Source organism: Punica granatum, chromosome 4 (assembly GCF_007655135.1).
Source record: "Punica granatum isolate Tunisia-2019 chromosome 4, ASM765513v2, whole genome shotgun sequence".
Lineage (NCBI taxonomy): Eukaryota > Viridiplantae > Streptophyta > Magnoliopsida > Myrtales > Lythraceae > Punica > Punica granatum.
The window spans coordinates 39,467,370-39,481,117 of NC_045130.1; the positions used below are offsets into that span (position 1 = coordinate 39,467,370).

The 13,748-nt window shown below is 39.2% G+C and overlaps 2 protein-coding genes across 3 annotated transcripts; one reads left to right on the forward strand and one right to left on the reverse strand.

Annotated features, from left to right (window-relative positions):
- Positions 1-56: 56 nt before the first annotated feature.
- Positions 57-2,960, reverse strand: LOC116203748 (xyloglucan galactosyltransferase XLT2). The gene is made up of 3 exons (XM_031535645.1): positions 2,458-2,960; positions 1,588-2,170; positions 57-1,185 (listed from the first exon to the last, which is right to left on the reverse strand). Exons 1-3 carry the CDS (start codon positions 2,804-2,806, stop codon positions 576-578), a joined length of 1,542 nt encoding a protein of 513 aa, XP_031391505.1. The 5' UTR covers positions 2,807-2,960; the 3' UTR covers positions 57-575.
- Positions 2,961-7,593: 4,633 nt separating this feature from the next.
- On the forward strand, positions 7,594-13,640 carry LOC116203745 (K(+) efflux antiporter 5). 2 transcript variants are annotated; one of them, XM_031535640.1, is made up of 21 exons: positions 7,594-7,751; positions 7,836-8,095; positions 9,408-9,451; positions 9,828-9,895; positions 10,040-10,124; positions 10,240-10,301; positions 10,458-10,533; positions 10,633-10,707; positions 10,787-10,858; positions 11,004-11,087; positions 11,175-11,243; positions 11,325-11,402; positions 11,489-11,577; positions 11,674-11,770; positions 11,887-11,940; positions 12,037-12,132; positions 12,251-12,439; positions 12,519-12,596; positions 12,718-12,762; positions 12,866-12,961; positions 13,060-13,640. In XM_031535640.1, the coding sequence occupies exons 1-21, from the start codon at positions 7,744-7,746 to the stop codon at positions 13,099-13,101; spliced, it is 1,767 nt and encodes a 588-aa protein (XP_031391500.1). In that variant the 5' UTR covers positions 7,594-7,743; the 3' UTR covers positions 13,102-13,640. The 2 variants fall into 2 exon arrangements, with proteins under 2 accessions (XP_031391500.1, XP_031391499.1); XM_031535639.1 differs by having other exon boundaries at positions 7,678-8,095.
- The last annotated feature ends 108 nt before the right edge of the window (positions 13,641-13,748 follow it).

Sequence of the window (13,748 nt, forward strand, 5' to 3'; positions counted from 1 at the left end):
TCCAGGGCCCCCGCCCCGCCCCCCAAAAAAAAAAAAGTACATATACACATTACTCGTCCGCCAAGCAAACGTTATCTACTTATTGATGCCAAACAAAATATGTCTTACTGCAGTTCGAAAAGAATAATGATTCTAAATCATTATCTTATTTTCTGGCTCATACAAACAATGTATATATATATATATAACAACCTCAACAAATTATTGTAAAAATAATAATAATAATAATGAACTGAAGATAAATCTCTGCAGCTAATGACTCTACTTGCTGACCGTAATCCTCTCTCCCCATACCGGCAGCATCGTATTCATAAACTGTGTACTAAGGTGAAGAGATTAATAGCCACATGAGTACACTAATCAATCGTCCCAGCAGTTTTTTAAGTTCCTCGTGCTCAGCAAGTTCCGCCATTGAAATGGGTATGAGCTCACTGGTAGATAAGCTTCTCCATCCTCAACTATATACAGTATAGCTCTGAAAGGAGTAAAAGCACTTCATGATCCAATATCTACTGCAGCTTCTACTTCCCTTTTGAATAGCCACCAAAAGCTAAAAATAGTTTTACCTTTACCTTTCACCTCCACTTGAATCCCCACTCTTCTTGCTCCTTGAACCTCCTCATCACTCCTTCAATGGCCACATCAAAGGCATCCTTGTAACTCTCTAGTCCTTCTTCTTTCATCGTGTACACGAACTTGGGTATGTTTTCAATCACCTTCTCCCTCATCCTCCTAACATCCTCCTCACTGAACTTCTCGAGCACTTCCTTTATCGAGGTCCCGTTCTTCACCTCGTTCCTGTCTATGTACACCGAGTAGCTCTCCCTCTCCCTCGGGAGGAACCACTCGTACTGGAAGTAGGCGGTCCGCTTCCAGAAAAAGACTGGGATGGAACCTGCCACAATGCAGTCGAATATGGACCGGCGAGTAAAACTGTCACCCCTCGGCTGCAGGCAGAACTTGGAGTCGAGGAACGTCTCCAGGATTTCCGCCGTGCCGTTGGAGCACCTGGACCCTGCACAATTCACAGCACGGCACGAGCCCCGCGCATCACGGCACTGGTCTAGCAACAAGCCCCGAAAGTCGTTCTTGATGGTGCGGCGCGTGGCCCCAGCAAAGCAAAAGAGGGTGTTGCGTGGACGCTTACGGACATGATCTTGCCATGTAACGATATCATTATCTGACCTGCAAAGTTATTTCAAAATGGTTTCAATCTATACACGACAGCACAACTAAATTTTAAAGGCAAGTCAATCATGCTACGGAGCTAAACGACTCAGGGAATGCAATCTGGAGGTTTTTTTTCTCTGTTCATCGACGAACTTATGTGATGATGCAGGAATATCATATTACACTATCATCATATCACTGTAATAGACCAACCGAGCAATCAGAGGAACTACCATGTAACATGTACCAAATGCCCCAGCTGTAAAATAATGTATAGCCGTGAAGAATGGGCCCATAAAATTGAATTGAACCAACTGGCAAAGTACCATAGGAAAGTGTAAAAGGTGCAGTGAGAAGTGGACAGGTGAATAATATAATACGGTGGCTTGGTAATATTGCTACATGCTCTTTTTCTACCTGGGGTGAAATCCGGTTGGGTAGGGAACACCGACGTCGAAGTAGTCCCACGGATTGCGCTCAATCAAGAGGCGCGTGATGTTCCGCATCCCCGGCATGTAAATGCAGCTGGAGCCCCAGTCCTCGTCCTTGGACCGCCGGAAGTCCCATGTGATGCGCCCCATCGTGATGAAGTGATCCCAGCCGTCTGATCTCCGGTAGAACTCCTGCCCCTGGACCCACCTCAGCATCATCTCGCAGTGCCGGTCCCGATCCGCGGCGCTGCCGTTCGACCACAGGTACTTCCCCACCGCGAGCCCCGCGTAGAACGGTATGTAGAACCCCCTGGCTGTCTCTGGCTCGGTGGTCCGGCAACGGTGCTTCAGCATCCGATTGTGGAATATTATCTCCGACACGAACTGGTCCGTCCAGAACCATGCAGGAGCCACCTCCTCCGGGACGATACCCTCGACCCCCCGTGCCGGCGGCCCAAACCCATCGTTTGCCAGGGCATCGCACCGCGAGCTCCACGGGTTTAAATTATCGCATTGCTCAATCAGCTCCCGGTTGAAGAAGCTCGGCAATTCGTACACATAAACCCTCCCTGCAAGCCAAACACAACATCATAAGACGACATTGTTGAAAAATTAGTAAATATCCCCAAATAAATAAATTACCGGGAAAAAAAATTGAAGATATATGACATACTTTGTCCCCATGAGCTAATCAATCAAAATAATTGATGCTCGGCCAAAAATAAAATACTAATCTAAATTATTCTCTCTTTGCAAATACTATCAGCAGATATGGCGAGCACGATCATATTATACTAAACTGGTCTGGATGAACGGTTGCCATGGTCCGTCCCATCGGCCGGCAAATTACAGGTACCTGAGCTGCATTCGTCGGTGCCGGTAGCAGCGGCGGGATGGTTATCAGGGGTGGCGCCGGCATCGGGGCGGGAGGCGACGATGGGTGCGGGGAAGTGGTGGCGGCCGCGGGGCAAGGAGAGGGAGATGGGGAGGGAGCGGGCGATGACGAAGAGGACGACCTGGAGGCATAGTAGGGAGAGGAAGAGCCAGGCCCGGGGGTGGGGGGTGGAGAGGTAAGAGTGGAGGCCGGCGGGGGAGGTGAGGGAGTTGAAGGAGTTCTTGCGGTCGAGCAGCAGGGAGTCAGTAGCCTTGCTGGGAGTGGACCGGGTTCTCTCAAGGGAGGGCTGATGATCGGAGGCGAGAAGCATAACGATAACGGGAAGATTTTATAAAACAAACCAAAGATGATATATGGATGGGTTTGTTTCAGTCTCTCCGGCGAGAATTTCACCGGAAGAAATGGTGAGGTTGTGGAGAGAGGTGAGGGGAGAGGGGAGACGACTGCGAGTAAATTGGGCAGAGGCCGTAGCGGGGTGCTTTAACGGTGGGGGAAATGGAGAGCGGACACGTGTACGCTGCTGCCCCCTCCTGTGTGGGCGACCGACAACTCGGACACCGACACGTGACATTGGTTTCCAAGTTTTTCAATATTGAAAACTTGTTTTCTGAATTTTTCATACTTGAATTTTCTTCTTCGATAGAACGAAAGAGAGATGGAGATTTCCGTTTCTCCTAAAGAGGTGCTGTGGATCATTGAACATTTTGACTGATTTTCATTCATACCCATAGGCATAGCAGTTCTCCAACAAAAAATATATTTTGCATAAATTAACGCAAATTATTTACGACAGGTAATTATAGTAAAATTATAGTATATGGTCCTCTCTAGCATAGTTATAACTTTTTAATTTATGATCAAACATAAATAATCGATCTTATGACACTGATAAAATAAAATGATAATAATAATCGGTCTTCCGACGCGTGTGTTTCTGTCGTTTTCCGGATCAAATAATAATATAATAAAATAATGAAAAAGGGATAAATAGCGTAGAGGGGCAGAGGCGGATCTTATGAAACATCCTTAACTACATTTGAATTTTTCATTTCAGTCCACATGCAAAGCCCTTATTCGAAGCGCACGACATGGAATGGTCATGTAATTGCTAGCTGTCCTGATTGAGGAAGCCTCCGCAGAAAGGACCTCTCGTCTCATATGTATCGGCTAAAGGGTCCCCTTTAGATTAACTCCACCGCCACCGCCCGACAAAATAATATTTCCTCAATTCCTTCGAATTAGGTCATGCCGAGATCTCTCTCTCATATCACCTCGATTATTATCTAGTATAGGTACCTTTTCGATTCACATACGCATGCATATCGAGAATACGAGGTTTTATCGTGCGTTTCACGTGAGTCCACCGTGATGCAAAAGACTTGCAAAATTTGTGGATCTCTCTATTCTTTAAATGTTTCCTTTAATTTGAGACAGATTAATGACATAATCTAAGATCGATGCAATTGAGATTGACACACTTGAAGATATTTGGAGCCACATACTTCAAAACATGTGCTTGAGAGTTGCATTAAGCCGTCGATCCGTGCATCGTTAATCGTGCGAAAATTTAATGGGAGGGAAGGTTACACATTATACTATGGCCGTTGAAGATTTGAGACATGGCGATGACCGACAAGCATATGGAGGGTCGGTTCCGCTGTATAAACACAGTGGTCAGCCTATTAATAATTTACAATGGAAAACAAAAAATTGGTCCAGTTTCCACTTACCATAAACTTAATTGGACAGTTCCTTGTATTGGAAAACGTTGGATAAATGAGTAATGATAGATCTCATATATTTTTTCTTTTTCGACCTGTATCACTTGATATCTTGAAATTCAACGATTCCAATCAGTTAAGATTCGAACCGGATTCATTAAGGAGTAAAATGCTCATATTCATAGATTAATTATCGTCCCATCCACAAGGGGTTGAGACTCAGCGTGGATTTAAAAAGGTCAAAAAAAAATCTCCATTATTATAACAATAAATATGTATATTTATTTAGCTTGATTTTGAAATCTAACACTACAAATGGCAATTTGTTTGAGCTCGATAAAATTTGATGCAGTCAACGCTTGTACTAGAGATTAAGCCAAGTAATTTTTTTTTTGGTCCTTTTTTAAATCGTTCCTATAGGAGATTCCAAGATCACCAACATGGTTTTGGAACAATATAATGCATGCCACTAAGTTGGATTTGAAAACGTTTTAATAGAATGAGAATGTTAGGATGATGACTTGGACTTTGCTTCGCTCTTCGAATCACTTTTATCATTGTGATTCCTATTTTCTACTCTTTAATTATTCCGACTTTATGTCGAATTATCTCTTATTTTAAGAAACCCTACCTTTTGTCTTTTTAGCTTGTACCGTGACATTACATTACATCATATATATATTACAATTTGGAATTTGACATGGACCCTTTTTTCGTTCTAATAACATACTTACAAGTGTACATAATTATATGTAAATGTAATATAAGAAATAAATGGTGGGTGAGACTTGATTGATGATACGAAATTGAGTTGTTTTTCTTTTTATCTGTCAGCCAATGCTTCGAGTATATATAATTATAATTTGAAGGAGTAAGCGCGGTTGAATTTGCCTCTACATTCAAATCTAACTCACCCACATATGACAAATTCTTCTATATATGCCCACTAAGTCGATATAAATGTTCCAAAAAATAGCCTTGGATTTATGTTTTAAAATTTCAATCTCAAATTTTGACGCCTGCACAAAGAAAAGGATAATATTGAATTTTAATAATTTTAACAACATGGTGGGGGGGGGGGGGGGGTGTGGAAAGCTAGAAATAGAACCTAGTTAAATTCAAAAATATACGAGGAGCAAATCGGAAGATGTCAATTCCATTTCCATGTGGAATGCTTCCAAGAACGACGGCAAGACTGATGCTTTTAGGCCCCATCGGTCAATAATAATTTGGCTGTTCCAAGTCAATTTCCATACTCACCATAACTAGAAAGATGAGTACATTACATGGGCCGCACCGCTTGCCCAGCGGACCAACTTTCATTGTAATTTCATAAAGTTCCAAATTACATTTATTATTCGGCAATAATTCGACATGAGAATCGCAAGTTTTTTGTTTTGTTTATTTATTTATTTTTCCTTTTAGGTTTCAAGCCTTGCAATATATAATGACTTAACTCTGCGTTAATTAAGCTAGTCGCGATCATGCAACTAATCGCTTTAAATGGTCAATTCAATTAATGCCGGGATCACGTTCAGTTGGTCCGATGTCCGATCACTCCTTAAGAAGCATAGAAGAGACTATATATTTCATATTTATTTAAAATATTTAATAAATTATCATTAATAAATGTACGTCGATTGAACAGTCGGCCTATATACATATACAATTGGACCTGTTTGATTGGGGTTGGACTTGGTGTGCAATTCCATAAGGAGGCCCACTTATCTTTCATCATTGGGTCGGTCCATCACCTATAATACAATAAGAAGAAAACAAAAGGTTTAGGCCCAAATCCATCTCATTGAGGAGGTACAAGCTCTGTTGTAGAATGTCCAGCCACCGGCCTCCGGGTCCTTTGATGGTTATCCGAACGGACGACCGAACGAACCATATTCTTACGTTCTATCTCTATATTGTAAGCTGACGCCCCACTTGCCATAACAAATCTTATATAACGGTGGTTGTAGATTGTTTTGATTGCGGAAATCTTGGAATTTATTATCGATCTTGCATTGTTAATAAAATAATGAATGAGAGAGAGCTCTCTCATTTACTCAAAAAGCAAAAATTCCCAATTATAGCAAATTTAAATTTCTTTTCTTATATACTAGTGTTCAATTCCGTGCGTAGAGTTTATATTCATATATTTATATTTTATACGAATAATAATGATCACAGTTTAAGATATTAATTTACTTATTAGTATTATTATTATTGAAAATAAAAGTTTCGAACAATCAATTTTCAAAAATAATTTACAATAGAGTTGTATGCATGCTTTGAATAGTCCAATTAAAATTTTATAATCAATATTCTTATTATGTCTTGTAAATTTATTTAATTTCTTTCACAATTTAGTTTGTACTATATATAATTATATTATTTTTTAAATTTAAGAAATATTGCTTATGGATAAAAATTGTTATTATTCTATATAATATTATTTTTTCAATTTATATAATCTTCATTCGCGGGTAAGGATTGCTATTATTTTATATAATGAGACATTATATATATTAACTCTATTTTTTATACATACTTTTTCTATATTTCTTATTGTTTTAGAATTTATTAAAAGATAATCATTTTCTATGATTCATGATTCTTCTTTTTAACCCGTTGAATTCTAGTACTTTTCAATATGCTCGTGCATATATATGTTTGCTTTTTATGATAAATTGCACGTATACTTCATTAATTTTTGTAAGAACATCAATTTTTTTTTTCAATTTCTACAAACTAGGCTCAATTTTTATAATGTCATGTTAATTTAATTCTTTACATGCATTTATCACTTATATATAATTAAGTAATTACATCAAAAATTTTCTTTTTATCGTATCTAGTAAGAAATTTAGGTACATTGAATTGCATCTATTAAATATTTTTAATTACTATTCGTTGCTTTAATTTTTTTTCTTATTCTTTTTATTTTCTTTGAATTTTTATACAATAAGAAGGAGATTTAGATACATTAATTGTATTTATTAAAAAAAATTAATTATTATCTTTGTTTTTTATTATCTTTTTTCATATTTTTTAAATTTTCTTTTAAGCATTTATTATGCTCATACAATCTCATTTATTATGCACCCGATTAAATTTTAGTTATATATATATTGAAAAAAAGATCTAAAGAAAGAAAAATAAAAAAAGGAAAAAGAAATTAGTCCAATAAAAAATAGTTTTTAAAAATTACTAAGGAGCTTCAAAGTCTAATATAATAAAAAAAATTTTAATAATTAATAAATAGATACGAATAATTCTAATAAATATCGAACCTGTGACCTCAACCGTGGGAGCGTAACGTTGACTTGTGATTGAAAAAGTAAAATTCGTTGCTAAATCACAAATAATAAAAGTCAACATCAACGCCACGCATGGACGCGTCCGCACTGGATCCCGCCCTCCTGCAACACTCGATCCCGCAGCAAATACCTATGACGCGCGATCTGAGGAAAGCAAAGCCATCTCTGCAAAATTTGTCCCCGATCTCTTCTCTCTCTCTCTCTCTCTCTGGTTTATGCTCAGGTATCTTCAATCGTACGTTAAAGTTCGTTTCTTTCGGTCTCTCTCCCTGCATTTGTCACGTTTGCTAGCTAACGCATTTGACAGGGAGAGAACGGAAGTAGACGCGCGATTCGGGATGGGACTCCATAGCTTGAGCCGGAGGTTGAATGGGTTCTACCGCTGCGTCGCGTTGGTTTTTCTGTTGATGTCGGGTTCCGTGTGGGCGAGATCCGAGAAGGAAATAAGGGAGAGGTTCTACGGCAATCTCGTGAACTCGAGCGCCCCGGAATTGGGGGAGGGGAGTATTGCTCAAATGTTCGATCGGGTTCTGGAGAAGGAGTTCTCCGAGAACGAACAGCCTGAAGGTAATCGATTCCGTGCAGTGAATCCCGCGGGTAGAAAACATGAAAAACATTTTGTTGGTGTTTTTGGGGTTTGGTCTCCCCAATGCGCATATTGGTTAATATTTATGAGTTGGGGACGAAGTCCAACCGCTGTTCTTAACAGAATTTTGACTTTCTGAAGGATTCTAGGTGTATCTCTGAACACCTAAATTTGTTTTTGTTAGCTACATTTCTAGGCGGTAGAACAAATTTTGGTCCAGAGTGAGTTCTGCCGTCCTACGAACGCAATATATAAGACAGCAAATTGGCAGCTTATCTTGGGTGGAGTGAACAATGGCGTTGATAGTCAGTTTCAGGCTTATCGTCGTTGTCATAGCTTGTATGCTTAATTAGTTAGTTATTGCAGAGCTGATTTCACCACGAAAGCAACAATATGCTGGAACCAGCAATTTAGTTGGAGCCAACTCTGCAACCAGTATTCGAACTGGTTCTGGTTTGAAAAATACCCTGTGGAGTTGATGAGCTAAACTTCAAAGAACTTTTGTAAACGAGTAAAAGCTCATGACATTATTCCCTGGAAAGTTGAGACTGATTCTAAGAATTAATTTTGCAAATATCCGGTGGCCATTCTTTAGGTTTTCTGGCACTCAATGAATGCTTTACAAGTTTTCCATGAAGGTTATGTTTCTTATTTATGAGATTACTTAAAAGAAACTCCTACATAGACCTGTTCATGGTTCTCAATTGTGGTACATGTCTGACTGACTAAAAGAATTTCAAAAGTGCAAAAATATGCTCAATTAGGGGAAAGGGGAATGCCAATGCCATGCTTTGTTTCTCATCTTGTTGGACCCGTGGAGGTTGCTTTTGTCTGGCCATGTCCATGCAGAATCATAACCGACATGCTGGGTCTAGCGAATGCTTGAATGTAGACCTAAAGTTCAGACACCATGTTACAAGTACCTTTCATTTCTATGTATGCCTAGAAATCTGCTGCTGCTCGTACACTTGACAGAGTCTGCATATCAATTCTTATTTCCTAGAAAAGTTTTGATTTTGTATTTCCAGCAAGTTGAAAACTGAGTATACCTTTTTTCCTTTTTGTCTTTTTCTTTTGTTCTCTACTTCTAGAAATTCCGGGAGTTAATCAAGTTGTGTTTTCTGTCCGGCAGTTCTTTTTCCTACTGCTTTGGTTATTTTTTGTGTTCTTGCTCCTTTTTTTTTTGGATTAGTGCGATAAAATCCTGAATTAACCAACTATATTTAGAATAGTTCAGCAAGTGTTCTTGCTTCTTTGTTAGAGAAGCTCTAATTGAATGATATGCCTTTATAGGTACTGAAGGAAGCAGCTTCAACGACAGCGTAGCTGGTCAGCAAGTCAGTTTTGTTTTCCATTTTAAATATTCTTTTCAGAGTCCATTATTGAGTATGACCAGTTCGCGAAGCTCTTTGTCCTTTTGAAATCTCTGTCATGAAATAACCAATTCTGTAGGTAGCCCTTAAATCTTGATTTGGAAATCTGCAGCTGATTGACTGCTAGGGTATGTTATATACCAAGATCATGGCACAGATCCAGAATATGTTATGGAATTAAACAATTCTAGGCCTCTAGCGTGAAAAGCTTCCTAATATGAGAGTGATTTTTATGGTTTCTTACTATTATTTAGTGAGTGCTAGCTTACATATATTATTAATATATCTGCAAATTTCTTTCTTGTTTCACCTTGAATATAATTCTCAGCATGATTGACAGGCAGTACTGGAGACTGTAGCTAAAATCACTCATGACAAGACCAAAAGAAATGACACAGGAGAGGCAAAGTAAGTCTACTGATTAAATATGCTTGTAACGGTCGCACCTTAGAGTGTTGCACTTATGTGACAGAGCTGCTTGTGATTCTCTCTTGCGTATAAAATGACTTTTTTTTTATTTTTTTTTCTGGATTTGGCATTTCTTATCTTCAGTGGCACAAAACCGTTCCAGTTACAAGATGTGTTTACCCTTGAAAATGAAGATTCTGATGACAGTACAACCTTGATTGACAATAAGGTTCGCAGCCAGTTGATAATAAGTGTATTTTTTGAGAACTTAAGTATGACTGGATTTATTTACTTATTTTTTGGAAAATCGGTAGTACTTGGATTGATGTACTTGTTACTGACAGGACAATGAGTTTGTAATGTCAAACAAAAAATCCAAATATCCAATACTTCAAGTCGATTTGAGGTTAGTACTTTCTCTTTAACTCTTCCCCTCTTCAAAGTCGATTTTGCGGATGTGTGGGGAGATGATGAAGTAAACTTTGGATTGTAATCAATTGGCATTGTTCATGTCACATGCATTTCAAGCATCTAGTGATATTGTCATTTCAAATTTCTACAGATTGATCTCAGATTTGGTGGTCGCCATAGTTTCTGCAGCCATTGGTGGAATTGTCAGTTCCTGTCTCGGTCAACCGGTTTGTGAAAATAGCTAATTGAGACTTCTCTATGCTAATAAAGCCTTAGTGCCATATATTCTACATCATTAGACTGTACTGAGATTCATATTCTTATAGGTGATTGTTGGCTATCTTCTTGCGGGTTCAATAATTGGACCAGGGGGTCTCAAATTTATCCATGAAATGGTTCAGGTACAGTATTTTGACCATTAAGTGCTGATTACTTGATGTCTAGTTGGAACGTGCATGAACATTCTCTTCCTTTAAACAGGTTGAGACTGTGGCACAGTTTGGTGTTGTCTTCCTCCTTTTCGCTTTAGGACTGGAATTTTCTTTAACAAAGGTACTGTAAATCTGAGTGTGGATGCTCTTCATATTTTCAAGGTTCTATTTAACAGTATGCATGAAAATTTCGTTAGCATCATTGCCAGTAAAAACATAGTTATTGCGCCCCCAGGAGAAGCTCTACTGACTTTGTTTTCACTCAGTTAAAAGCTGTGGGGCCAGTTGCGGTGCTTGGAGGGCTACTGCAGGTTGTGATCTTTATGTTTTTCTGCGGAACAAGTGCTATGGTATGGTAGCGTCATGTTATCCTTCATTTTTCGTTTCAAATTACTGGTTTATTTTAATAGATCCTGATCCTCTATGTGATTTTGCAGCTCTGTGGAGCAAAGCTATCTGAGGGTGTATTTGTTGGTGCTTTCCTCTCAATGTCATCAACTGCAGTGGTATGCATCAATACCTTTTCTTAAAATATGCATATGTTACATGTATGTATCGTTAATTATTTGGATTTCTCCATATTGCAGGTAGTAAAATTTCTGGTGGAACGGAATAATAGTAACGCTCTACATGGTCAAGTCACGATAGGAACATTAATATTTCAGGTAGTTCTCCATGAGATATATTGAAGTCTATAGTATGAAAATGTGGGTCGTGGAATTAGTGACATTGTGAACTGCCTTTTCCTCAGGATTGTGCTGTCGGTTTGCTATTTGCTTTGCTGCCAGTTTTGGGTGGTAATAGTGGAATGCTTCTTGGAATGATCTCCATGGGGAAACTGTGAGCACAGCTATTTTTTTTATGCTAATTATTTATACTTGTGATTTGTATTCTTGTCTGAATGAACTCCACTTGATCTGTCTCATTCAACCCCAGGCTTCTGGTCTTGTCCATATATCTCTTTGCGGCATCTGTTCTCTCTTGGTCCTTCGTCCCCCGCTTTCTGAAGCTAATGGTCCAATTATCATCCCATGTGAGTGCAGAACATTGCATCATTATACTAATCTCGACTTATATTTCGAAATAATTTCCTACTTTACTCTTGGTTTATCATGTCTATTTTCTTATAAATTTTCTCATTCAATGTAGACAAATGAACTGTATCAGCTTGCCGCTGTCGCTTTCTGCTTGTTATCTGCATGGGTGAGTGCAATTTACCTTAATTATTCCACTGAAACATATCATGATCCGAGGCCAAAATCTTAGCAGTTCCTCATGAATATCCTCTAATATTCTCAGTGCAGCGATAAGCTGGGACTCAGCCTTGAGCTAGGTTCATTTGTGGCTGGAGTTATGATCTCTACTACCGACTTTGCACAACATACTCTTGACCAGGTCCCTTCCTGCTCTTTCTAGCCCAATAAGATTCAAAGCTTCTGATTCTATTTCCTTTGTGGGCTGTCTTCCATCAGTTTTTGTTTGTATGATTTCGTATCTCTATTCCGCATTATAGGTGGAACCTATTCGGAATCTATTTGCAGCCCTCTTCCTCTCTAGCATCGGGATGCTCATACATGTTCATTTCCTCTGGAATCACGTCGATATATTGTTGGCCGCTGTTATGCTGGTCATAGTTGTTAAGACAGCTGTTGTAACACTGGTCACCAAGGCCTTTGGGTATAACATCAAGACATCATTTCTTGTAAGCCGTCAATCTATCTTCTGTGAAATTTAATCTAACTTGTTATCTACATGTTGATTGATGAAGTTCCATGTGGTAGGTTGGAGTGTCGCTCGCACAAATTGGAGAGTTTGCCTTCGTTCTCCTGAGCCGCGCCTCAAATCTTCATCTTGTTGAGGTGACCTTCACTCTTCTAAGATATTTTTGTTTAAATCCAGAATTTAATTCTGAGCTCTATAGTTTTCCTTTCCTAAAACAGTGCACTTTGCTGTTGAATGACATGTCCTGGTTCAATGCAGGGGAAGATGTATCTTCTTCTTCTCGGGACGACAGCCCTTAGTCTGGTAAAGGGTCCATCTCCAGTGAAACAGAACAGACCGTTTGACCCCAGATATTTTGTTCTCATTCCATTAAAATGTGTCTGATTCGAGTGTTATGGTTATTCAGGTCACAACTCCTCTCTTGTTCAAGCTGATCCCTGCTGTCGTGAACTTGGGAGTACTCATGCACTGGTTTCCATCGGAAAGCTCCATACCAAATGAGGTCTCCGTCTCTCTCTCCCCCGATGTCTGAATTATGAAGACATTTGAAGAATTGTTGTGGATTTAATTTGTTAACTCTCATCCTTGTCCGTCTAACAGGAGAAGGTTTCGATGATTGAGGTGCACAACAGATTACTCTGAAGAGGTGGGAGGGATCTCAACGAATTGTGAATACATAGTGGATTCCTTCATTTCCTCTTACCGCGTTCCCGCTGCCGATTCCATTCTTTGAGATTCTACATATTATACCGTTTAACTGCTAAGCTAAGCAAGCCAAGCCTGAGCGATGCAAAAGTTCTACTTAGTTGTACCCAGCACTCCTTAGCTCAAACATCTCTGATGTACATATCTAGACACGATCTTCACGGCACGTCCTGAATCATTGTGTATATTCTCCAAGCCAGTAAGAGTGTCCTCAGTAGATAACTCTGCGACACTCATCCTGCTAGCATTTCTCATGCCACGATCATACTTGTGGACATTTGGATTTCTTCATGGTTTCATCAACTAGCCCTGCTGTGTTTCTCTGGGTCCAAATCCATGTCGTTCTCTTTTATAACAATTTTGTTTCCCATTTAGGGGATTATTCGGAAGATGTATCGCTTGGTCGAACATCGCTGGGATCTGAATATATATATTTCTTAGCACATGACATCAAAAGAAAATGAGATGTTCTTATATTTTTGCAATGATGCTCCCTTCCCTCTTTATGCACTCCTCTTCAATTTTGTGGATGAAACGGATATTTTCGAAGGAAGCAAATAATGATGATAATGTGAGACGTCTCA